The sequence below is a fragment of the Ahaetulla prasina genome, chromosome 2 (genome assembly GCF_028640845.1).
Source record: "Ahaetulla prasina isolate Xishuangbanna chromosome 2, ASM2864084v1, whole genome shotgun sequence".
NCBI lineage: Eukaryota > Metazoa > Chordata > Lepidosauria > Squamata > Colubridae > Ahaetulla > Ahaetulla prasina.
In genome coordinates, this window is record NC_080540.1 from 140,647,382 (window position 1) to 140,674,765 (window position 27,384).

Here is a 27,384-nt window from a genome sequence, read left to right on the forward strand (position 1 = left end):
TTTTTATTATTGTACAACAGCTTTCTTTTTCCACAGTCACAAAAGGGAATCTGATAGATATTATTGTTCTCTTGTTATCTTAAAAGAAAGCATGCAGAATCAGACCTTTACCACAAATTGCAAAATTGAAAGTAAAATGTCTCTTTCCTTCTATGGGTTTGGCGTTCAATTGGCTGCAATACATATTTCTCTCCTTTCTTTGGTCTTATTCCCCTTGCATTTAATTATAGCAGTATACGCATCGATTGTATGAGAGACTTGGGGGCTCTTAAACATGCATGGGAAAAATACAATTTCAGAGTCATTTTTTTCTTTTGTTTTAAAGGTTAGTGGAGAGCCCAATAATGATACAGAACCCCTGGTTCTTTTGTAAACTCCTCCCCCTTGAGCTATTGAACTTTGCCAAAAAAGGCCAAGTTATGATGCAATTTTCCAAATAAAAGGAAATAGCAATAGCACTTAGACTTATATACTGCATTACAGTGCTTTATAGCACTCTCTAAGCGGTTCATAGTCAGCATATTGTCCAACAATATGAGTCTTCATTTTACCGAGGATAGGTAAAATGCTTATGAAGGATAGAAGTTTGAGTCAATCTTGAGGAGGTCAGGATCGAACTGCTGGCTATGAGTTTTGCTGCAATACTGTTATTTTAACCAGTGCACCACCATGACTCATGAAATGAAATACTAGCGTAAGCCTTTGGATATGTTTAGTTCATATACAGCAAGGAAGTAAAAATAGTATATGTAGCTTCCCAAGTCCACAGATCCAAAAGAACATTAAAATCTTATCCTCTCTTAGTTGCAGGAATGTTATTGGGTTACAACCCTGCTCAATCCAATTATAGCTGTTGGTGGTGAGTTTTTTAAAAAATAGCACAATACTTCACTGCTGATTAGTTGTCTACCTCTCCTTTACAGGTAGTCCTCAAGTTACAACCATTCGTTCAGTGACTGTTCAAAATTGGCATTGATAAAAGTAACGTATAACGGCCCTCCCACTTACAACCATTGCAGCATTCCCGTTCATGATTAGAATTTGGGTGCTTAACAACCTGGATGTATTTATGTTTGCAACATCCTAAGGTCATGTGACTGTCATTTGTGACTTTCCCAACCAGCTTCCCACAAGCACAGTCAATGAGGGGAGTTGGATTTGCTTAATGACCACATAGTTCATGTAACAACTGCAGCAGTGATTTTCTTAATAACATGGCAAAAGAGATTGTGAAATCGGATGCAACTCACTTAGCTTTGCTTAGCAATGGAAATTCTGGTTTCAATTCTGGTCATAAGCCAAGGACTATCTGTATAGGGCTTATAAAGCCTGTTCCTGCTCATAAATAAGTTTAAATCCTTGCTATATGTACTACTTGGTAATGGGCTAGTAGCAGTGGGCTGCAAAATCCAGAATGCCAGTAGGAGACAACAAAGAGAGAAATGGAGGGAGGGATGGAGATGAATTCATTGATACCACCTAGTGGTTATTATTAAGTTCTGCAACCTGCATCAGATAGTCTATTTATGTCCTGTATGATAAATACAAATTGAACCCAAAATTTGGGAAAAATGAAATTGTAGCAATAACTATGAAGTTTCCTGATGAGATCGCATTCAATAATTTCCTGTGCTCAAAACTGCCATTAAAATAAGAGCCATGAGGGCCAGTTGTGATTGAGGGCCAATAATAATATACTCCAGCAAGTAAAAGCTATGTTAAAATACCTAGGATCATAAAACTTAATTATCCTTAAGAATATCAAGATTTTAATGATCAACCTGCACCTTATTTTATCAACAAACTGTTCTCCTCGGGACAGTAACTGAAAGATACTCAAGCTATGGCTTCCTTGATAGGAGTAATAATATAGTTTATGATAAAATTTCATTATTCATCGAACTCAGAAATGTAAAGACTTGAACTAAAATGTCTTGCTTAATATAGACTTGCAGGTCCTATAAGTCTTAATTTGGTCCTCAAAATCTATCAATCATGCAGAAATACAGAACTTTGGGGCAGAAACTTAACTGGTGGAGGGGAAAAAAAGATACGATATAGGAGAGGAATAGGCAAAGTTGGGGATGGAATTAAGTATCCCATCAGCTTAGAGTCCCTACACTGCCACAAATGATTCATGCTAGCCCTCCTTGAATTCCTTTGACCCTTTTCTAGCGCCAATTTAATGCTGACCGTTAGTTGACTAGATTCTTGTATATAGGCTTGAATAAATCTTCTATGCTGCAGCTTAGCATATGGTCCTGATCCTTTGCCCTGACATATAAGTACTCTAAGGATAAGTGTGAAGCAGTCAGAAGAACAGGAATCTTAGCGGATTAAAGTCCTGCTTCTTATTGGTTGCAAGAAAGATTGTAACATATTGTATGCTCCTCTTTCTCCTGTCCTGAACATTTCATAAATAAGGACTGATTTATATTTAGATTGATCCTATCTAAGGTCTAAATGCCCATTTTTTTCATGATGATGCCTTCATCCCATCCCTCAATGAGACAGGATTAAGTTGTCCTTAGCTACTCCAATTTTAAGGATAGTACTTTCAAGGTGTATGAAAGCTAATTGCTTTGCCAACTATTCTATCAGCAATATATTTGGAGGACATGGGATAGATGAGAATAACCTAGTACTTACTGGCCACTGTAGGAGGCATTATAATTGGAGGCCTCTGCTTAATAAATGGTTCCAGGCAACCCAACAAGCAGCTATCACAGCAGCAAGGCAACCCTGGAGACCTGGGAAAACGTGGGTTTTAAGAGCCGGCACTCTCGTTTTTCCATTCAGTTACCCAGCTCGCTTATTTTAACATTGGGCTTTTGTACCCTCCAAAAAGGTGCTCCTACCCGAGGAAGGTGACCAATAAAGTGAGGGCTATCATTTCTGGCCTGCAAAACCCTCAAGTAATCATTCCACCGCAGAAAAGAGCATTTAGCGCAGCAGCCCATTTCTCCCAGTCAAAAGCAAACCCCTGATGGCATTTAGGCACTTGGAGGGAAGAGGGGAAAAACACCCACAAAAGAACTGCCGGACGTTTGTGAGTGTGCATGCAAGAGCTGAGCGTAAACATGTTGCAATGTGGATGGGAAGGGACAGTCGGTCCAACTCTCATTAAAGCCTGTCCAAAGCTAAGCTGGAGGGAATTTTGATTCCTTCGTATGTCAAGATTGTGGAGTAAAGAAGAGCCACGAGGCAATGAAAGAAAGGAACAAAAAAGCTTTTAAACTTCCACATTTTTGCAAGTGCAGAGAGAGATTGGGTTTTAGCAAGAATTTGCATGCTGGCTGTCCAACCCACACACCCTACATCAAGACAGGACGCATACACACACACACCACCACCACTTAATGACAAGCCAGAGCAGAAGCTTTAGAACCAGGATAGGGCTTTTTATGCTGGTTTAGATTTCTCATGGCTCATAGATGGAACCATAGTCCTTCGCCTTGGCGGTAACTGTTGATGGTTCTGCCCCAAGTATCAGATTCTGAAATGGAAACTCTGGAATTAGAGCTTATCTTCCATCCTGAACTCCTAAGGCAATTTCAGTATCCAGGACTTTTAGGTACAGAATAGGCCCATTGTCCGATATTGCCAAGTTACAACTCCCAGGAGCCTCAGACAAAATGTCCAAGAGTAAGGAATGGCTGGAATCGCTAGATTGGTGTTATTAAGTATTAAGTATTATTAATCTTGAGCTCAAGGGGAAGTAAATTCTCTCCTCCCAAACAATAAATACACAAGCCATTAGGGGTTTGCTTTTGCCCAGGAGAAAGATTTGAACCACATTGAGGACTATGTATATTCCTTAACCAACACATTTGTGGATAGTTGTATGGGTTCATTTAAAATAGCAACAGGAACAAAAACCTACATAAAAATCCTGTATTAAGATTTTACCTAAAAATGTCAAAGTTGGGAGTAAGATCAAGTATGCTAAAAATAGCTACACACCTTAAAAGCTTGCTTCATAAGAGGTGGTTGGTCTATATAATAGTATTATTCAAGTGTGGATTTTGGATCCATTTGTCAAACACAAAAAATCTGATTTCATACTTTGGTAATATCAGCTCTATTTACAAAAGGACTTTTTGTGGTGCCACCAAAAATAGTGCTGAAAAAACAATAAAGATGGCTAGATGGCAGTAAGGCGTAAGAAGTTTTAATTTCTCTCTCCTGCCACCTAGTGGCCATCCTGATATTTGCAGGTGAGAGCCAATTGCCCTACTTTCTGGAAAACCATTATGTAGGAAACCAAGGGATAGCAACATGCCAAAATAAATTATTTTTGTGAATTCATAGGAAAATAATCTGGTTATGGCTGCAGCCATTCCTCTATTGCCCAACGAGCTATACAATCCTCATTTTTTGAAGATCACATTTTATTAACTACTCTTTTAATATGCAGCTTTAATTTTCCCATTATCTCCTTCCAACCTGCAAACAGTATCATGATTACTACGTTTTGATCTGAACACACAAATGTAATGTTTCGTTAACTAAAAAAGGGCAGAAACTCAAAACTTTCAGAGCATCTCTTTTTAGAATGGGAAGAGGGTGTCAATGATCCCAGCTTCATACAATTTGTTCAGAATTGGAACTTGTTTATTTAACACTTGTCCAATAATTTTAAAATTATAATTCAAATCCTGGAAATGGAATAATTCAATACTAGAAAAAATCTTACCAGTAAAGGTTTTTTTTTAAAAGACAGTGCAGTATGATGGATCCAATATAGACATTCTTTGATGGATCTAGTATAAACATTCTTACAATGCTTGATCACATCATGCCTTTATACATGCATGTACTATTGTGCACACACCAATGTGTGTGTCTAGTCTATCACCGCAAAATATTCTTCTTCTTTTGATTAGTATCTTCATAACCAGCTAGCCTAGAGCTGTGATGTACATCTGTGCCTTTTCGTCACATACATTTGCCACTCCTTTAACAGAAGGGTCAATGGCTTTTGCTGTCATTCAGTGTGGACTGCTGCCTTCCATGAAGAAGTATGGAGATGTATCGACCACTGCTGGGGTTTCTCAGATGCTTGTCTGAAGGTCTCCATTGAGCAATGTTCTCTGGGTTTCTGTAGCTTCATTGAGCCTGGCCTTGTCCTGCTTGCTGTCACTTCTGTCCGTTTCATCCATGCCACCAACTTTCATCAGACAGAGGACATTCTGGAAGCTCTTCTTGAAGTTGTCAGACAGAAAGGCATAAAGGATAGGGTTGGCACAGCTATTTGCATATGTGAGGACCACCACAAAATCAAACATGCCCTTGAGGACAGGTGTTGGCACAATAAACACAGAGACTGATGAGACATTGAAGATGTAGAAGGGGAGCCAGCAAAAGATGAAAACAGCAACAACAATGGAGACCATCCTGGTGACCTTTTTCTCTGACTTTTTCCTCTTGGAGGAACCTACCCTAATACCAGATGATTTCACCTTGATGATGATGAAAAGGTAACAAAGGCAAATGATGGTTAGGGGTACCAGGAAGCCAAGAATAAAGGCATAAATGATGAACGCAGCATACCAAACACCAGAGTCATCTGGCCAGATTATGGTACAACTACTGTTTCCGTGATTATTGATTACTCCAGCATATATCATGATGGGTAATATGACCAGAAGAGAGATGCCCCAGACAGCTACATTGACCATCTTTGCTGTTCTTGGGCGCCTCCATTTAGCAGATTTTATGGGGTGCACTACAGCAAGATACCTATCCACACTCATGACTGTTAGGCAAAAGATGCTAGTGAATTGATTGATTCCATCCACTGTCATGACAATCCGGCAGATGACTTTCCCAAAGGGCCAGTGAACCAGAGCCACCTGCACAGCCAGGAAAGGCAAGCCCAACATAAACAGTTCATCAGCTATAGCCAAATTAAGGATGTAGATATTGGTGATTGTCTTCATCTTGGCATAGCGAAGGATGACATAGATGACTAGAGTATTTCCACAGAGGCCCACAATGCACACCACAAAGTAGATAAAGGTGAGGATGGCATTGCTAGTCAAGTCATAATGGTGGCTTGTGATGTTGATGGAAATATTAGTAGCTGGAGTCTCTGGGGAGAAACTGTCCAACTGAGAAGTTGAGGGGAACCAGAAGACTGTGGTGTTGGGTAACTCGTTATCCTGGTCCATGGTGCAACCGCTGTCACTCTCTGCCTGGCAAGAAATTTTCTTCAAGCAAAAGAAGATGCCATCTTGATTGATTCAGGGTGGTTTAAGATAAAGTGGAATCTAAGCACAAAATAAATGAGAAATAAAGATCGGGTTCAGAATGGTTATTTAACAGCTCCCTATAGCCAAAGTTCTTACTTTCCCTACCTTTTTGAAGGTGCCCTGGCTTTTTCTTTGAAAAGAATTATCACAGTGGATTGAGTCTAATAAACCACCTCTTTCTATATACATTAACTTGGGGAGAAACCAAAACTTCCATGAGTAAAAGAATATTATTCTTCATTTGATCTCTCATATGAATTGTATTTCATTTAGTGGCTAATCTGTATATTATCTGTAACAGAGAAATCTCAGCATAGGCCACGGAGTATAATTCTCCCGTTAATCTGGTCCTGAAATTCATCAAGAAAGCAAAATCTGCTCCAACAATCTTTAACAACCCCACCATTTAACACAGATGAGCTAGATTTGGATGAGAAAGGATTTCCCACTGGCTTATTTCATGCCTGGTTTAGTGAAGGGGCCAAAAAGTCACAATACGTCACGTAAAGCTGCTGTGACAACACAAGTTTGACACCCCTGCTTAGAGAATTGTTTCCTATTCTCTGTAGAATGCTGCTAGTAATAGATTAGACTGAACCCATTACTGCTTGGATGCTCAAAGCATTGTTCTAGTGGGCTGCCATTATTGTTACTGTTGTTGACAATCATTTTTAAAATGCATATAGGTAGTCCTTGGTTTACAACCATTCATTTAGTGACTATTTTAAATTATAACGGCACTGGAAAAAAGTGCCATGAACGTTTTTCACATATACAACCATTGAAGCATCCCCAGTCATCCGATCAAAATTTGGACACTTGGCAACTACCTTGTATTTATGGTATCTGCAGTGTCCCTGGGTCAAGTGATCACTTTTTGCGACCTTCCAACAAGCAAAGTCAATGAGGAAGCTAGATTCACTTAACAATTGTGTTACTAACCTAACATCTGCAATGATTCACTTAACAGTTGTGGCAAGAAAGGTCACAAAACTCACTTAATTGTCTTGCTTAGCAACAGAAATTTGGGATCAATTGTGGCCATAAGTCGAGGACTACCTATAAAAAGGGGGTTTCATGTTTTATATATCAGTTTCATTTTTTTCATGACAACCTTATAAAATAGGTTAGTCTGAGAGCCAAGCTTGTTCAATAAAGTTCATTCTGACACAGATTTCCTCAACACATTTCTCCTTCATTAGGCAAAGCACCAGATTATTCCCAAATTATAGATCGGGTGATAAGGAAAAATGCCAGATGTAAAGCTAATTGCAGTTTATATAATCCAGGTTCCAAGTGGGTGGATTATATATGACTGCACTTCCATAGAGGTGAGGATGAGTTTGGACTGCATAGTTTTTGGAGACATAACCAGCCCCTACTCTGCAACAGCTGTTTACCTGACAATGTGAAACAATATCATTCTGGCAAATGGGAACCAAGTCCCTGTTACTTCTCGTCCACCAACATAACCTCTGTTTTTTTTTTTTCACGGAGAAACAATGCTAAAGTTAAATGCATCCTTTTGTACAGATGTGGAAGATATGGAGAAAGGTATCTCCTAGGAAGAGAGTAATTCACCTGTATCTCCCCAAGATACAACATTTACAACAATAAATAATAAAATAAGCAATAAAAAAATTATATTTTATTTAGCTCTGGACTACAACCAAACTATATATATTAAATATAGTTATAGCTAAGAGATTATTTTGGAAGAATCAGCTAAAATATTAACAGTCTCTAATATTTCTTTTTCTCATGAGCTAGGATAGAAATCCAGGATAGAAATCAGCACTCCAAGATAGACTCGCAAGCCACAGGTAACTCCTAATATATATGGGTTTTCTTCCTAATTGCAGAGTCTCCTCTTCAAGAATATGCCAGAAATCACCACTGATTTTCATCAGGAAAACAGACAAACAAGCAAGCAAACAGGTGCGTTAAGCAACTGGTAGGAAACTCTATCCTGTCCCTCCAGCAATATCTTTGCTTCACCCTGTGGAACCTGTAATCGCTGAAACAGACAGATCCTCTATCAAAAAGCTATCAGCCTTTGCTCTTGTACTTTCAAAAGCTCAGGTGTGAAAATCAGATCACTTTTCTACTTAACCTTTTCAAAACAAATACTCTACTTTTTATTTATGAGAAATCTCCCCTCCACAATGGGTACACAAATAATAAGGGATGAATATTAGATATCTCTAAAGATGAAATGACGCAGGAAGATGAGCCCCTCAGGTCGGAAGGTGTCCAATATGCTACTGGGGAAGAGCGGAGGGCTAGTACTAGTAGCGCCAGAAAGAATGAAGTGACTGGGCCAAAGCCAAAAGGACGCTCAGCTGTGGATGTATCTGGTGGTAAAAGGAAAGCCCAATGCTATAAAGATTTTTTCTCCATAGGAACCTGGAATGTAAGTTCCATGAATCAAGGCAAGCTGGACGTGGTCAAACAAGAGATGACAAGATTGAACACCGACATCTTAGGAATCAGAGAACTAAAGTGGGCAGGAATGGGCAAATTTAATTCAGATGACCATTAGGTATACTACTGTGGGCAAGAATACCTCAGAAGAAATGGAGTAGCCTTCATAATCAATAAAAGAGTAGGGAAAAGCAATACTGGAATACAATCCCCAAAATGACAGAATGATCTCAGTTCCAATCCAAAGCAAACCATTCAATATCACAGTAGTTCAAGTCTATGCCCCAACCACTGGTGCTGAAGAAGATGAAATTGACCGGTTCTATGAAGCCCTACAGCACCTGATAGAATCAACACCAAAAAATGATGTACTTATCATCATGGGGGATTGGAATGCTAAAGTAGGAAGCCAAAAGATAACCGGAATAACAGGCAAGTATGGCCTTGGAGTACAAAATGAAGCAGGGCACAGGCTGATAGAATTCTGTCAATACGATGGTCATAGCAAACACTCTTTTCCAACAACCTAAGAGATGACTTTACACATGGACATCACCAGATGGTCAACACAGAAATCAGATTGACTATGTGTTCTGCAGCCAAAGATGGAGAAAGATGCAACCATCCTAAAATTTCCAAGCAAATTTAGAAAACTCAACAATGACCACAAGATTGGAAAAGGTCAGTTTACATTCCAATTCCAAAGAAAGGCAATGCCAAAGAATGTTCAAACTATCACAACATTGCACTCATTTCACATGCTAGTAAGGTTATGCTTAAAATCCTACAAGCTAGGCTCCAGCAGTATGTGGATCGAGAACTACCAGAAGAACAGGCAGGATTTCGTAGAGGCAGAGGAACTAGAGATCAAATTGCCAACATACGTTGGATCATGAGGAAAGCTAGGGAGTTCCAGAAAAAAATCTACTTCTGCTTCATTGACTATGCTAAAGCCTTTGATTGTGTGGATCACAACAAATTGTGGCAAGTTCTTAGAGATGGGAGTACCAGACCATCTTATTTGTCTCTTGAGAAACCTGTATGCGGGTCAAGAAGCAACGGTGAGAACTGTACATGGAACCACTGATTGGTTCAAAACTGGGAAAGGAGTCCGGGAAGGCTGTATACTATCACCCTGCCTATTTAACTTATATGCAGAGCACATCATGAGAAAGGCGGGGCTAGATGAATCAAAAATTGGAATTAAGATTGCCGGAAGAAATATCAATAACCTCAGATATGTAGATGATACCACTCTAATGGCAGAAAGCGAAGAGGAACTAAAGAGCCTCTTGATGCGGGTGAAGGAGGAGAGTGCAAAAGTTGGCTTGAAACTCAACATTAAGAAAACTAAAATCATGGCATCCGGCCTTCTCGATTCCTGGCAGATAGATGGAGAAGAAATGGAGGTAGTGACAAATTTTATTTTCCTGGGCTCCAATCACTGCAGATGGGGATTGCAGCCAAGAAATTAAAAGATGCTTGCTCCTGGGCAGGAAAGCTATGGCAAATCTAGACAGCGTACTAAAAAGCAGAGACATCACCCTGCCAACAAAAGTGCGTATAGTCAAGGCTGTGGTTTTCCCAGTTGCAATGTATGGCTGTGAAGGTTGGACCATAAGAAAGGCTGAGCGCCAAAGAATTGAGGCCTTTGAACTCTGGTGCTAGAGAAGACTCCTGCGAGTCCCTTGGACTGCAAGGCGAACAAACAAGTCAGTCCTAGAGGAGATCAACCCTGACTGTTCTTTAGAAGGCCAGATCCTGAAGATGAAACTGAAATATTTTGGCCATCTAATGAGAAGGAAGGACCCACTGAAGAAGAGCCTAATGCTGGGAAAGATTGAGGGCAAAAGAAGAAAGGGACGACAGAGAACGAGGTGGCTGGATGGAGTCACTGAAGCAGTAGGCATGAGTTTAAAGGGACTCCAGAGGATGGTAGAGGACAGGAAGGCCTGGAGGAACTTTGTCCATGGGGTCGCGATGGGTTGGACACAACTTTGCAGCTAACAACAACAAAAAGATTAAACTCCATGTTTTACTTTTCCTGGAATATATTTCACTCAATTCAATTAGATTTACTGTTGTTAAATAATGATACAATTTCATTGGCAATGTAATCTATCTAATCTTTTTTTTTAATGTTGCAAAGAAAACATTACTGCATTAACTTGAAGGAATTCTTTATTGCATTTTGTTTTTCAAAATAATTTACCTGTAAAATAGAAGGGCCACTTTCAAATCCTTTTGAGATTATGGTATGGAGATAAGCAATAGAAACAGCACTTAGACTTACACACCACTTCACAGTGCTTTACAGCCCTCTCTAAGCAGTCAGCATATTCCCCAAACTATCTGGATCCTCACTGTATGGACCTCGGAAGGATAAAAGGCTGAGTCAACCTTGAGCCGGTCAGGATCGAACTGCTGGCAGTTGGCCGAATTAGCCTGCAATACTACATTCTAACCACTGTACCACCACAGTCTGATCTGACTTTCCTATACAGGAGAGTGCTGCTTTCAGGTAAATGTGTACCTCAGACTTTGGGCATTATGACCTGTGGCTGAAAAATCTGCTCACAAAGCCAATTGAACTGCCAACTCTGATCTCTCCCCAATACAAGTAGTTCTTTACTTACAACCATTCATTTAATGGTCGATTAAGTTATAACACCATTGAAAAAAAGTAATTTATGACTAATCCTCACATGTATGATCATCGCAGCATTCCCATGGTCAACATAACCAAAATCGGGGGGGGGGGGGCTGTCGGCAACAGGCATGCATTTATGACAGTTGCCGTATCCTGGGGTCATGCGATATCATTTGCAACCCTTCCCAGCTTAATGCATTTGCTTAATAACCACGTGTTTCACTGTACAACTGCAATGATTCGCTTAATTGTGGCAGGAAAAGTAAACTCCGGTGCAACTCATTTAACAACTGCCTTGCATAGCAATGGAAATTCTGGTCCAATTGTGACTGTAAGACATGTACTACCTGTATTAATTCCTAACTTCATTCTGCTGCAGTCCACGTATTTTGTGCAAATAAAGATGATTTGTAGCTCAGGGTTGAAATGAGGGGTCCTTGGTGCTCTCTGAGCTTGGTTGTTTTCTTGCAGATGTTTCATTACCCAAACTAGGTAATGTCATCAGTGCTGTGAACCAAGAATCTCTCATTTTGTGCCAATGGGAAGCACCGGGGTGGTGCAGTAGTGGTGTCAAATGGGCAATTTCCAAGTGGTTCTGTAGAAGTAATTTTATTTCTGGCCTTTGGAGAAGCTGATAAAAGAGACAAAATGCAGAACCTTCAAATCAGGAGATAAATATACAGCTTCCAGTTGTTCATTCATTTACTGAGGGACCTGTCACTGACATACTGAGGTATCTCTGTGCTCCATCTTTTTGTCAAGAAAAGCACGTTCTGACAGGCTGTCAGTGTTCTGCAAGCGCTGCAGGTCCCGAAGTAGTGTAAATAGGTCTGTCAGCACAGCATCCTAGTGACTTAAGTATTTCTGAAGTCCTGATTACTTTCAATTATGAAATCAAAAGTTTGAGTGGTGAAAGGTCGATTGTATTGAAATCCTCCGAGTCCTACAACTGAAGAGCAAACTCTTTTCTTGTCACACACTCACATTGGTCCTCTTTGCAAGAAGGTAATTTTTAAAAACCTCTCACTGCAAAAAGACTTGTGCTACTGATATGTTAAGGAATACTAACTTGATGCCTCAAGAAGTGACCAATCATTCATCTGATTTTACAAATTACTGAGATACTTAATTTTTTGATGTAATAAGTTTGCATATTTTGTCCTTTTGGTTGTAGGGCATTTCTCTACACTTCTCATGCATTTCAAAGATCAGTTTGCCCTGTATCTCTATTACTTTTTATAATAGATTTACAAATAAACCTAATTCAGAGTCCACTTGGATGCAAGGAAGTTCCATCCATCATTTGCTTTTATTTTAGTACTTTGTTTTTAGAAAAAAAAGCAACCTTTTGTTTTTAAAACCTAATTCAGCATGGCATTAAGCTTTTCTTTCTTTCTTTTTTTTATAAAGATTGTAATCTTAAATGCCATTAACTTTGTGGATCATCGTGTTAACTGAAGCTGTTCTTTCACGCTATAAAACACAGGAATCTGGATCTATCTCTCCTTTCAGTTACTGCCTGCAGTGGCCCATTATCACATACAATTGTGATCTCCCCCTGGTCTCAGAAAAATCCATTCCAAATGATAAAATGTACGCAGCGTGCGTCTGTGTGCAGAATCAATGTGCCAAAAGGGAATCAAAGTGATTTAATTTCTCTAAATATATGTGCAGCCTCTTTGTCAAAATAAGACTTAACCCAACTTTAATACTTTCTTGGCATGGCATGAGCTGACACAAGCCCTCCTAAGACAGCATTTCATTTTCCACCCAAGTGTTTCCTTATTCCCTCTATTGGCTCTATGCCATTCTTGACTGGGAGCTGCTGATTTATACTGGATGTCTTAAAACAGACAGCAGCCATTCTCCCTCTGGCAAAAGATGGGTTCCTGGATATTGTCTCGCAGCTCCTAATCAAATCAGACTTGGAAAGAGGAAAAGAACACGTTGGTGCAGGGAAGCCACTTAGGATGGTAGAAGGAGACCCTTCTGTTGCCAGCTTCTCCTGCTTGCTTCCTTCACAGAATCAACGGGCAGCACTGGATCCAAGCATCAGAGGTAGGCATGGAAGGGGTAGATGTTGAAGAACATAAATAAAATATCTGAGTTTAATTACATTTACATTCCCATCATTTATCAAAAAGTTCAGGCTATTACACAAGATCTTTCAGTCTTTTTCTTGTCTTACCCGCTCCGTCTTTTTATTCTCTTCAGGATTAAAACTTGAAGTAGGTCATGTCAGTCTTCTGTTGTACCTGGCTATGGCTGAGCCACTCAAAACATGAGAGAGGCAAAGAGAAGCAAGAGACAAACAAGGACACTCGGAATAGCTAGGAGTTGTCTTGTAGTGTCACACTAACTTAGATCAACCACAGCTTATTGAATCGCGATTTACTAAATAACCCATAAGTGGCTGGGTTAGTTTAACATACTAAAGTAAAACTCATGGATAGCTGGGGTCAATCTAATGAAAATCAAAGAAATCACATTCCTGATTAATGTGGGTGCCTTTCTCTTCCTTTTAAATTAGAAAAAAAAATATTGCTACCCAATTATGTTTTTGGAAAAAAGATCAGATTGCAATGATCTCTAGATTGGGAGAGGAGCATTCACATAGTTATAAATATTTGGGTGCTCGCATTATCTCAGCACTATCATTTTCATTATTGCTCTTCATGTTAAGGAGAGAGAGGTGGATGAATGCATTTCACAGATACCAGGTTGAAACTAAAATTGGGAATCCTGGCTGGGCAGCCCTCATTCTCAGCACTTAGGGAATTGCCTGGGGAAGAGCTGGGAATGAGTTGGGATACAGATGTGGAAGTCAAAGTAGAGGTGGTGGGTTAATATTACACTGCACAGAGCCTCTCTCTTCACAGAATTCACGCGTCCACAACTCTTCAGAAGAACTGGGAATCCAATTGCCAGTCAACACAGTCAATGGGAATTCTCAGATTTGCAATCCCTACACAACTGAAGGCACATATTGAAGAGGCACATCTACTTTTCTTTAGGAGCAAACCGGACACCACAGTAAACATTATCATGAACGATTAGGGTTTGTTTGTTTTTCTATCAGCCAGAATAGAATAAAGACAATGCAAGGGGGATTAAGCTCATTACAGATATGTTGCTACGGAAGAAGGTTCTTTTAACGCACTTTGATTCTAACCCAGCTGAAGGGGGAGGGCATGCAACCCAACTCGGGCATCCATCCCATCGGTGGATGAGGCTCTGTTTAAGTAAAACATGCAACAGATTATTACACATCTTGCTCCTGTGAGCTCTGCTTGCTCGGGAAATAAAAGTCCCTTAAATGCAAGGGAATAATTTCCAAATGAGCGCGCCCACGACTGCAGCCTAAAAAAAAATATCAAAGGAGCGTAAGCAATGTGCGAGGAAATAAAACTAAGCCTTTTACAACCAGCCCTGCTTGGTTGGCAATCCGGGCCAGTCTCGTTTCTGTCCTTCTTCGATCAGGAAGTTTTCCCACCTGTAACTCCTTTCGTAATACTTCGAGCCCTCTACCCCGCCACCCCGCACCTGATCCTGGTGCACCACCAACTCTCCCGCAAAATCACTTACAAGGTCTGAGTTTCAGTGCTTCTCTCTGTCTCTCAATCCCTTCTTGCCCCGATGCACGCTCCGAATCGGGGGCGCGCACCTCTTCCTGCTCTCTGGTCCAACTGAATCCGTTGCAGCTGTTGGCGACCGAAAGCTTCCCTCCGAAGCGCGGAGGAAGGCAGAGCGGCGCTCGGCGCGACTCTGCTCCTTCTGCTGGAGGAGCCCCTAGATAGGGAAAGCAGGCGGTGGGGCGGAGCGAGGGAGCGCAAGCGGCGGATCCCGGGCTCGTACGCAGATGGAGCTCCAGGCACAGGAGCGCTGGAAAAGCGCTCCGCTCATGCACCCACTGGGACAGAGCACGCTCGCTCCAGCCACTCCCCCCATCCGATAATTGTCCCGGCTGCTCATCACCGAGCTGTGTCACGCCAGGCTTGCGATGCAAATCAGGGAAAGCTAAAGTCCACCTAGCCCAGAAATCGTGCTTGCCAAGATAGGGCAGCCTTTCGAGAAGTGATCAATCATTGCAGCAGACGGGGAGAGGGAGAAGAGAAAGGGGGGGGGTGATCAGGGTTGCCTGGGCGGGGAACGCGGGAAGGCAGAGGCAAGCTGATTGCCAAGAAGGTAAACTCCGGCGGCAGGGCGCCCCGGGGACGTCCAGCATTTGTTGCAATAACAAACAACAGACCGAAGGACGCTTGGTCTGCAAACAAGGCGCTGGGCCAGAGGAGCACGTGACGTCCCGCGCGACACATTCTCTCTCTCTCTCTCTCGACCAGTGGAAAGAGGAATCTGCAACTAGTGGCCCTGGGCTGAAGGTGGCCTTGCCGCTAACACAGAGATACCGGTGTCACCCAGTAGCAGGATTTGCTCCCGGAGCCAACCTTGGATGCAACGGAGGAGGCATCTTTGGAAGACAATGACTCTGCAGCAGATGGAGAAGAAGTGTTGTGTGGTGGGAGGAAAGAAACAATACTTCCTTAGAAATCTGCTTTCCCCGTTTTTCTTCTCATAGCCTTGGGAGGGGGGGGGGGAGAAAGAAAGATGGGCGATATCCAAATGGCTACGGAGCCATTTCTTTGATGCTTCACCAAAATGCTGGTCTTAAAGGTTAACCTTGTGAAGGCTAATAACCAAGAGGAATCAATCTTCAGCACGTGCAGCACTGAGTTTGACTGTTATATGTACTGTGATGCTGATTCCGATCCAGTTTTATTTACACACCCAATATTTTTGTTTAGATTCATCCTGATGATCAGATTAAAAGTCCAATCCATCAGCACTTGAGCAGGCAGAAAAGTACATTGGCATAAGTTGTGCTGCCCCATCACTGATCCCTATTCTGCCATAGTAACAAGGCCAGATAATTGTTCTCTCCATTTTGTTGTTACTTGCGAAGTCGTGTCCAACCCATCGTAACCCCATGGACAACGTTCCTCCAGGCCTTCCTGTCCTCTACTATCCTCTGGAGTCCCTTTAAACTCATGTCTACTGCTTCAGTGACTCCATCCAGCCACCTCATTCTCTGTCGTCCCCTTCTTCTTTTGCCCTCAATCTTTCCCAGCATTAGGCTCTTCTCCAGTGTTCTCTCCATGGTCTCCATATTATTGTCGGTCAAATAACAGAAAGCGTTGCAAGGAAATTCCAATGAGCAACAAGGAACCTGATTCTGATTATGTGGCCAGTAGCAACAGGTCCATTTGGTACCCAAATGGTCTAAGCCAGGCATATCTAATGCATGGCACATGGGCCACATTTGGCTCTGGATAGCTAGTAATGCAGCCCCATGAGATTACAAATTTTTTACATGTGATTTATATGCATTAATTATTTTATATATTTTATATGCAGTCTGACAATTCCTTTTCACTCAGTGTGATCCAGGCAAGCTAAAAGATTGGACACCCATGGTATATAATTATCCACATATCCACAGTCAAAGATGTTTGGAAAAGCAGAAAAATATTACAGTGCTTTATTATCAGAAGTGATAAGAAAAAACTAATTAAGGAGAAATGCAACCTGGAACTAAGAAGAAATTTCCTGACAGAACAATTAATCAGTGGAACAACTTGTCTCCAGAAGTTGTGAATGCTCCAACCCTGGAAGTTTTTAAGAAGAGATTGGATAACCATTAATCTGAAACTGTATAGGGTTTTCTGACTGAGCAGGGGGTTGGACTAGAAGATCCCCAAGGTCCCTTCCAACTCTGCTAATCGAATTCTAACAAGGATATGGCAGAAACAAATAAACAAATAGCCTCGTTTTGGAGGATGTTTGTGTTTTGATTAGGAAGAAGTCAGCCTTCATGTACCTTTGAAATGTATCATTTGAACAAAAGATGCAAATGAGTGATAAAATCCCTCCCCCCCACCTGGCCTGAAAAATCAGTGTTCAGTGCAGGACAGATACATCAACCAGTATTTCTTATTTTTTTCGCCTCAGGACTCCTTCCTTTTTTAAAAAATAAGTAACTTTTGTTTGTATGGGTTATGCTTTTTAATATTTTATTGTTTTGACCATTTAATCATGTCCGACTCTTGGTGAATTTATAGGCACGTGCTTTCCATATTACCCTATCAAACACAGCTTCTTTCAATAATTGGATTTCAATTTTCTATCAGATTTGAAGTTACCAAGCCAGTGTGTTCTTTGCTGTCCCCTTCTTGTTCCACTAATCATTCGTAGCATCACTGTTTTCTCCGATGATTTTACTATTTATCATATTAAAAATTAAAAATTGACATATTTAGTGCCAGTATTGCTTCTTACAATTTTTTGGTTTTAATATTGTATTATTTTTCAGCATAAGCTGAGAAATAATTTTGAATTTAGGGACTCCTGAGAGCGTCTTAGGGGATCCCCAAGAGCCCTAAAACCATACTTTAGGAAATGCTGGTGTAAACAAACAAAGGGAAAGGCAGCAGACCTGGCTGGTTCTTTTACTGTACAAAAACACCCCCTCCCATTGCTTGCAAAGTGTGAGATGCACCTTGAAGTGGCTTCTCTTCCTGCAGAATTCACAAAAGGTGGCACTGAGGGGTAAGGGAAGAGTTACAGTCTGAGAAAAGCACAGTATGTATTCTTTTGTCACAATTATTTTGCCCGCAGAAGCTGCAAATGCCATTTCAGCATCAAGATGAAGGATAGATAAAGACCAAGATGAAAAATGGAACAGTTAGTTTTCCTATTCTGTTATGCAGCTGTTAAGAACTTAAAACTTTATGGGAACTCATACGATTAGGTTCCTGAGCATTTGGACACAGCCCAGCAGAAAATAGGCACTTCCCAAGGGGCACTTGGGACTCTTACAATAGGTAAAAAAGGACTGCAGGTAAGCCTTGACTTACAACAGTTCATTTAGTGACTGTTCAAAGTTACAGTGGTACTGAAAAAAAGTGACTTACGACTTTTTTCACACAACCATTGCAGCATGGTCACATGATCAAAATTCAGATGCTTGGCAACTGACTCATATTTGTGACAGTTGCAGTGTCCCAGAACATGTGATCATCTTTTGCGATCTGACAAGCAAAGTCAATGGAGAAGCCACATTCACTTCACAACTGTGTTTTTAACTTAATAACTGCAGTGATTCACTCAACAACTGTGGCAAGAAAGGTCATAAAATGGGGCAAGTTTCACTTAACAAATGTTTCACTTAGCAACCTAGGTTTGGGGCTTAATTGCAATCGTAGGTCAAGGATTACCTGTATTCCTTTATAAGGGGCCAAATTTTGTTCTTCCACAGAAGTTTATTCATAATTTATAGTTTCACCCCTCCGCCAGATGTTTTATGTTCTTTTTCATAAACAGGAATACAAAAATATGTGAAACTATCCAGGCTGAAAAAAGAGGAAGAAAGGGAGCTTTTCTTTGATGGCAAACTAAGGAAATAGTTGTAGAGAAACTGGGGAATAGCCTCAAATCTAGAAGAAGCCTTGCTTAATTAGTCCCTTTATTTCAGGAATCTGGTGGACTGCCTCTGATACTAAGTACCTCAGAATGCTGGAAAAATGGATTTGGATTCACTCCAATTATTCCGAGGAGTTCTTTTTAAGGTTGATTAGAGTCTATTCCTCTTCTTTTATTAACCCCCCTACCCCCGATTCGTTTGATTGTTTGTTTATATATTTATATCTCACCCTTATTATTTCTATAAATAACTTAATGTGCTGAACATCCCTAATGCACCTTTCTCCTCTTTTTTCTACAACAACAACCCTGTGAGGTGAGATGAGCTGAGAAAGAGTGACTGGCCCATAGTCACCCAGTCAGCTTTCATGCCTAAGGTGGGACTAGAATTCACAGTCTCCCAGTTTCTAGCCCGATGCCTTAACCCAGGCATCCTCAGACTATGGCCCGTGGGCTGCATACAGCCCACCAATGCAAAGTATCCAGCTAGCCGAGTGGTGTGATTAAGCCCCACCCTTCACTGTGGGTATTATCTTCCTGCGAGCCAGGTGATGTCGCTGGTACAGCCTTGAAAAGCAGCTCTGCGCTTGTAAAGTACTGCTTTAAATTTAAAAATCTTTTTCACAGCCATGTGAACCAGGGCTGGTGTTTGAGTAGGGGAGGGGGGGTGCAGCCTTGAAAAGCAGCTCTAGGCTTGTAAAGTACTGCTTTAAATTAAAAGTCTTTGAAAACAATTTAAACAGGAGCTTACGAAGGAGAAAGACAAAAAAAATGGACTGTTAAATTGGCCACGTCCATCCAGTCACATGTCCACCCAGCCACACCCACCCAGCCAGTCTGGGGCTCCCCAACAGTCTAAGGGACTGAGAATCGGCCCCCTGTTTAAAAAGTTTGAGGACTCCTGTCTTAACCACTAGATCAAACTGACTCTTTTATGAATAATAATAATAATAATAATAATAATAATAATAATAATAATAATAATAATAATAATAATAATAATAATAATAATAATAATAATAATAATAATTTAATTTATAGACCGCCCTTCTCCCGAAGGACTCAGGGCGGTGAACAGCCAGTTAAAATACAAAAAACAAACCCATACAATATTAAAAACTACCCATAAAAAACTTATTCAATTGGCCAAGCTAAAATACAATTACACCCTATAAAATCACTAAAATTTAAAAACCCCAATAAATCAATTTAAAAGTTTAAAAATTAAGCCAGACCAGCAAGATGAAACAAATAGGTTTTAAGTTCGCGGCGAAAGGTCCTAAGGTCAGGTAGTTGTCGGAGTCCAGGGGGAAGCTCGTTCCACAGGGTAGGAGCCCCCACAGAGAAGGCCCTCCCCTGGGGGCCGCCAGCCGACATTGTTTGGCTGACGGCACCCTAAGGAGTCCCTCTCTGTGAGAATTATTTGTTGATAGTTGTTATTTTACCTCTGGAAAGGAATGCTTCCTTGGATACTGCTACACTCGCTGATCGAGCGCACTTTAAAAGTGACTAAAAAAGAGAACCTAAGAAAAGAATAGGGAAGGGGAAAACAGATTAAAAAATCACATTTGAAGCACTGCATCTAGAAACCAGGAGAAACAAATTAACACAACAGAAAATTACAGCCTATATATTAAGTTAGTTTAATTCTCAGAGTGTATTGGAGCCAAAATAGTATTTAAAAAAATAAATAAGGTCTCCCTTGAATCAGGTTGAGCTTTCTGTTGCCTACTTGGGCATTTCATTTTGTTGATAATAATGTGGAAGCAGTTTGCCTTTTTGGGAGCTATTTTTGGACCTCTCTGGTTTATAACTCTGATGTTCTCTGGCGATTGCTCATTCAAATACTAAACCAGGCCTAACCTGGGTCATACTACCTCCTCTATCCATTCTCATAAGAAAGGGATTATCCAGATGCACAGAAATAATCCCTCAAAATTTCCAGGAATAAACTAAAGATTGAAAGTCAGAATAGAGGATTGGGAATGTTCAATAGCAGAGAATGGCATCTTTAGAGGGTGAATAGAAAATATAGGAAAGAAGGGAATGGAAAGACTGTGACTGGGTTGGGCTAGTGCTTTTAGTTAGAAGTAGCACATGTGGCAACATTTGTCACTTATTTTTGGAAAAAAAAATTCTACAATTGAAACCCAAAGGTCCTTTTTCTAAAAGGCAACTGGTCTTTCTTGCTTTTTGGAAGTGAAACGTTTTCAAAGTAAAAAAACCAAGAAAGTCCAGTTGCCTTTTAGAAAAAAAATGCCTCAGCCATGACCTGGATGACAGAATCTCCATAGACATCTAGAATTGAAAGGTTGTCAAATGTTCAGCTGGAAAATATGGAGAGTGTGACACAGTAGTTAAACTACTGGAGCTGTGCTGGCTGGGAGACCCCAGTCCAAGTCCATCGTAAAATAGAGAATCTCCATGGATGACTTGTAGACAAGTACATTTTTTCTTAGCCTGCCTTGCAGGGTCATTGTAGTGAATAAACTTGGGAGAGGGTAATGCTGTGTATGTAACCACCATATCCCGAAGGAAAGGCAGGATGCAAATCTTACAAATACAAAATAAACAAAAAGAGATCCACATAGTAATACGCAGGCATGTGAACCATTTTTATGATGAACTAAAAATATATAGAATGGTTTGGAAATATAAATAAATTACCATTAGGATATTAAAACTTTCTGCTTAATGTTAGCCTTTTAAAAATTTTGTGCCTGGATATCAGATGATCTTAATGATTAGAGATCCAATATTACATACCCCAGAGCAGAGGTGGTATTCAGCAGGCTCTGACTAGTTCTGGAGAACCAGTAGCGGAAATTTTGAGAACCAGTAAATACCACCTCTGCCTGGCCCCACCCCCATCTATTCTCTGCCTCCCAATTCCCAGCTGATCGGGAGGAAATGGGGATTTTGCAGTAACCTTCCTCTGGAGTGGGGAGGGAATAGAGATTTTACAGTATCCTTCTCCTGCCACATCCACCAAGCCACGGCCACAGACCCGGTAGTAAAAATTTTTGAATCCCACTACTGCCCCAGAGTATTGGTGGTTTTAGATGGTTTATGTCTACTCTCACCTAAAATAACCATTTATTTCAAAACAAAATATAAGCCCACTGAACTATTTCATATAATAATTGTGAAAACTGTACACTTCCCAACAACACCTTATGTAGTTTTTAGTCTTGTCTTTAAAAATGTAATCATAAGTTTAGCATGTATAAATTCACATACATGAACAAAAACTTTCTCTATGTTGTGTTTCCTTCAATGGTATATAGAAAAGAACAAATAATAACTATCATTTATTACAGCTATTCTTTCACCTCTATATTAGAATGTAGGGAATTTCAAACAGTCACGTATTGTATTTAGAAGAATAGTGTGTTTCTGCGCAATTCTTTTTCTGTATGTGTTTGACAAATTCAGGGGCATTTCCATGTCTTGCTTCAGCCTACAAAGCTGTGATTTGGGGATTATAGTTGAAAAATCTTGCAAATAATTAGCAACGTAAGAAAAAAGCTTGACAGTGGAAGTCTTTGTAAGAAAGTGTCTGGAGACATGTCACCCAAATTTAATAGTATTATAGATAAGTTTGGAGTGAGCTGTAATACAGGAGTAATCATATGTATCCTCATGAAAGCTAAAAAAAAAAGGACTTGCCTTTTTTCATAACATACTATTTTTGAATTGATTTGTTCCCTTCTTGTGTTAAGACAGTTCTATGCTAATCCTGGTTTGTTTAAACATCATTTATAAATGCATAGCACATAAGCCTTAGTGTTTTAACTGTGTGCTTTGTAGAGATCTATAGTTGATAGACTTGCCATTATAATCTCAAAATTTGTAATTGTGTTCTTTAGCTCGTACAGAGTGTACCTGAGGCACAAGAGCAGGCCAGAATAATTGAATCTGTTCAGTTGACAAGTCTAATCTGGGTTGCTTATTTATAGTGCTCTACAATTCAATCAAGAAGTCATAACTCTATCCATCAGAAAATGCCACACTTGGCAATTTCACACTGATGGCTGGCCATCACCCCAGAAGCAAAGCGGTACGGTATAATGAAACTTCTCTAATGATGTTTAGTGGCACTGATAGGTTGTTGAGTAGAAAAACTTCCCAGCTATCCTTACTGCCTGAAATACATCTCAAACAAAAGCTGCTGTTTATAACAACCACCTTCTAAAAACGGCCCTTGATTCCAGCAATGAAAAGGTGGAGAAGGAGGGATTGGGTGCAACGTTTTTCTGGCACAAGATGTGTCAAGAGGTATTGTATTTAACACCCTATCTGTCAGCAAGAGTTAGTTATCGAGTAACAGTCATTCAGAAAGGCCCAAAGTAAAAAGGAGAGGTTTGGGTTAGAGAGATAACCTTTCCAATGTCCTGGGAAATTCTAGGAGTGAATTAATATTCGCTTTTTATCTCCATTTCCTTTATCACTTATCACAGAAACAACAGGACTGGAAATTAAGGGCAGGTTGGAATAAAGATGACAATGGCCAGTAATAATTAGCATCAGGCACAGGTAGGCTACAAACCCAAGAAGCTTTCATGATTGTAGGATCTCGGAAGCTCAAGGAAGCAATCATTACCACAATAAATAACTCATCAGGCAGGAATATGACCTTTCCCAAAGAAGCAAATAGGAGATAAATATCCAAATAAGCTTTATTTTTAAAAACCCATGTAGCAGCCTCATAGGAGAGCAGATGGTGTTACTATGAGTGTCCTTGCAAAGGGATCTGCACACTTCGAGGGCTTTACAGAGGCAGCTGGCACAGTCCTCCAAACACTCTCCTTGCCGCAAATAGTGTCTCTGTGGTGATCCAAGGCGAAGGGAGATTTCCTCCAGTTAAAATAAGAGAAGGTTCAGTGATGGGCTGCTGCCGGTTCAGACCGGTTCGGGTGAACCAGTAGTTGTGACCTGCAGGTGAGCCCCCGCCCTGGCGCTATGCCGTCCTATTTAGCCGCATTTTTTAAGCCGCGTACATGTTTGCAAGTCGCGCATGAGAGCAAAGTGCATGCGTGGAAGGCCGCACGCATGCACACGCTCACATTTTCAGTGCTGGGCAAACTAAAATTCATGTGCTGCCCACTTCTGAAAGGGTTTGCATTTATTTAAACAGTACCTTGGAATCATTCATGGACTTTATTTTAAATGGATTCTAGCTGTCATTGAGAAAGGCCAAAATAAACAGCAGCTGAATCAACATCATGTTAGGGAAGCCATCCACATATATACATATGAACACACACACACACACACACACACACACACGGAGAGAGAGGGAGGTAGGGAGAGAGCGAGCGAAAGAACACATTCACATCTGTGATTCCTTTCAAGTGACATAAATACTTCATAGCAAAAAACTAAAAGTCACCTAAAATATCTTTCACAAACACATTTTAATGTGTGTAGCCTTATAAATTACCATAAGCAAAGGAGAAATGAACAAATTTCCCCTTTTTTAAAAAACACTCCTCTTAACTGCCTGGTTTTTTGTTTGTTGTTTGTTTGTTTGGTATATGACATGGAAGCTAATCAGTGCAGAAGAAAAAACAAAGCAGCAAATACATTTGAGATCTTCTAGATTCCATCTGTGTTTTTTTAAGTCTTCCTTCTGTACCCAGTCGGAAAATATATCCAAGACTGATCCAGGGTGTCCCAATATTTGCAAATCTCTTCACATATCAAGGCATTATGAGCATGGTTAAGCTGACATCTTGGGAAATGTACAAATTGCTGAGGGTGATCAGACATTTTTTCTGGCCAATATCCAAGAACTCTCAGCCAGTCAGTGGTTATCATTTCAAGCAGGCCAATATTTGGGAGCCTTGTCCTGCTCTTCTCAGGCTGCTCCAGGCAAAGGCAGGCTACGCCCAGGGCATCTGGGCATCTCTTTCTTCTTTCACAATAAAATAACTTGCTTATATGACTCCTGTTGCATGTTTTAGACATTTCTGTACCTGAATGTTTTGGTATTTGTCCATTGTTACACAAAAACAACAACAGTAGCAAAACCCAGAGGCTTTTGGGGGAAAGGTTAGGTAAGGGGAGGTCAATTTAAAAAAATGCACAAAATATTAAAACCCTGCAAAATTTCTCACTTGCAAATTTCTCACTTGCCGGGCAGCAAACTTCCCTTGCCTTGATGAATGCAGAGAATGTGGATCCACAACAAACCTCTGGACCAGAAGCAACAGAATACAGCACATAGATCTGTAATTATTAAGAAAACTTTAAAAATGAAGCAAAATTACATAAAACACATTCTTACAGTAACTAGTATAAATAGCAGTTGGTAATCATCAAAAATTGTGTTAATCATTAACCATGTGTAGGATAAATACAGCCACCGATAGCAAAATACCTAGAAAGATAATGGCATCTGCACTATAGCCAGTGAAGGCAATTGACATGCTTTAATTATTCCTTGATGACAAAAAATGAAATTGAATAAACTAAACTGCCTCCAGGAGTAGGTTATAGCCAGTCTGGTCTCAACCTCGGTGGAGAAATACTAGCAGAAAATAACCAGCTGGACTATGGGATATGGTTTTTTTGCCAGCAAGCAAGGAACAAGATACATTGAGCATGGGGTGACATCAAGCCTTGCTCTACAGCCATGTAAATGAAGGGATTGTGCATTTGATATATCTTTTCCCACTTGCTTGCTGACATCCTTATTCTGTGGGATGTAATCTTGGCATAGTGGGAATCTTATTTGAGGACCTATCCCAACTATGCCCATATGTTGTATGATATAAGCTCAGAAGCTGGGAGATAAGGCAAAATCTCTCCAGTGGGAATATGGATGTACCCTTGGAGCATAAAGTAGCAATATGTTCTTAAACACATTGCTGTCTTAAAACAGCATTTCCCCATTTAATAAGACAAGCATAAGTATAGGACAATCACAAATCACAGGTGAAAAAAAAATAGGATTGGTGACAAAGGTGGTAGTCATGTCACTCCAGTGCCAAGACTGTCTTAGCATTACTACAAAGGAGTAATTTAAAAGATTCCTTTAGCTTCCCCCCTTTTTTAAAACAAATACAAAACCTAAAAATTATATGGAATGTTAAAAGAGACTCGATAAACAAACAGTTTTTCTTTCCATCTTGGAAACTGCTAATAAATAGGAATATGGCAAGTGCAAGCCAATAAATTTTCATCGTTTATTTCTCAAGCATATCCATTACAGTACATCTGGAGCTGGCAGCAGTTCCCTGAAATGGATTGTAAAAATTATGCAGTTTGAAGATCTGAAATGTTGAAGCTTTGTAGTTTATGACAAACAATGAGAGCTGATGGGTTCCTTATGCATTTGCTTTTAGGTGGCCAACATGTCATAGCATCTTTTTGGAAGGCAGGGAAAGAGAATAAATGCAACAACTCCTAGCGTGAACTTAAGGTTCTCAGGGTTTTTTAAAATAAAAATGGTAGGTGGCTAAGATACTTAGTCTGAGGATATGGTCCTCTTCCCAGAAAAGAAATAAGGTTTGGATGGTAGAGAATATATACGCTGGGGAGCTAATGGGTTTCTAGTTTGAGGAGAAAGAAAGAAGAGAATATCTCAGAGGAAAAGTAGGATTCTTTTCCAAATGCCGTACTTTAAAATTAGGTGTTTCATCTTGGATTTCTAAGAATATAGTATTTCCCATGCTATCTATTATTTCATTTTGGAAGTGGTAATCTTAAATCCAAGATAAATCAGTCAGGAGATTTTTGTGAAGACCACAAAAGTGTATGACCAATTTGAGAGCATACCAAGGACACAGATACTTTTATAATAATCAAATCCCAATCCTACTTAACAAGAAGTGTGGGTCATAGATTTATTTATTATTTTATACTTGGATACTTGGATGATATAATATCACTGATGAAATTCAACAGAAAACTAATCTGGGGCAGAGTGACAGACTTTTCAATTTTATTTTGGTATAATACCTGGATACTTGAGGCATAAGATGGCATAAGATGGATGTTTTCTGCAATTTTAATCTTTCCTTGAGCACTATGGGCTGGATAGAGCCTCACAAGAAACCTCCCTACACATCAATTTCCCCTCTTTTCTACTACCCACATTCCTCGCAATCCAGTTTGGAACCAACTGTTGTGTTTGCTAATCTTGAAACACTAAGAAATGGCAGGGAAACCAAATGATTGAATCAGTTTTCCTTCAAGCTGATTAATAGGAGAGTTTAGGAACAGGACTTAGAGCCACCTACTGTATTCCTGCTACATTCAGTGTAGCATTCCATCAGCCTCTTTTTCCTGTGATTTGTCATGGAAAGTTGATCTTGCATCCGTTATGCTCCATAACTGGGCAGTTGAAGAGCCCAACCACCAAAGCAAATTTATGGCAGCATTTCAAAGATTGAAGGTGTAATGTATCTTTAAGGTTTTTGGAGGGAAATTTGGGCGGGAAAATGCACGTTGCTGGTTGGTTAAAGCCTCCGAGAGAACTGTATATAAAGAGGGGTTTTGCCGGATGTTTTTGCTGGGTTCACTATAAACTAAAGAGCTGTTGTCACTAACTGGTCTCCTGCCTTGTTATTGCCC

At 40.2% G+C, this 27,384-nt stretch overlaps 1 protein-coding gene across 1 annotated transcript; it reads right to left on the reverse strand.

Moving 5' to 3' along the window:
- Window positions 1-4,665: 4,665 nt before the first annotated feature.
- SSTR2 (somatostatin receptor 2) lies at window positions 4,666-15,002 on the reverse strand. The gene is made up of 2 exons (XM_058169956.1): window positions 14,914-15,002; window positions 4,666-6,272 (listed from the first exon to the last, which is right to left on the reverse strand). Exon 2 carries the CDS (start codon window positions 6,171-6,173, stop codon window positions 5,055-5,057), a length of 1,119 nt encoding a protein of 372 aa, XP_058025939.1. The 5' UTR covers window positions 6,174-6,272; window positions 14,914-15,002; the 3' UTR covers window positions 4,666-5,054.
- Between the last annotated feature and the right edge of the window lie 12,382 nt (window positions 15,003-27,384).

What these genes read in the sequence shown, in the direction of transcription:
- SSTR2 (XM_058169956.1), bottom strand. Translation starts at nt 6,173, where the DNA reads ATGGACCAGGATAACGAGTTACCCAACACCACAGTCTTCTGGTTCCCC.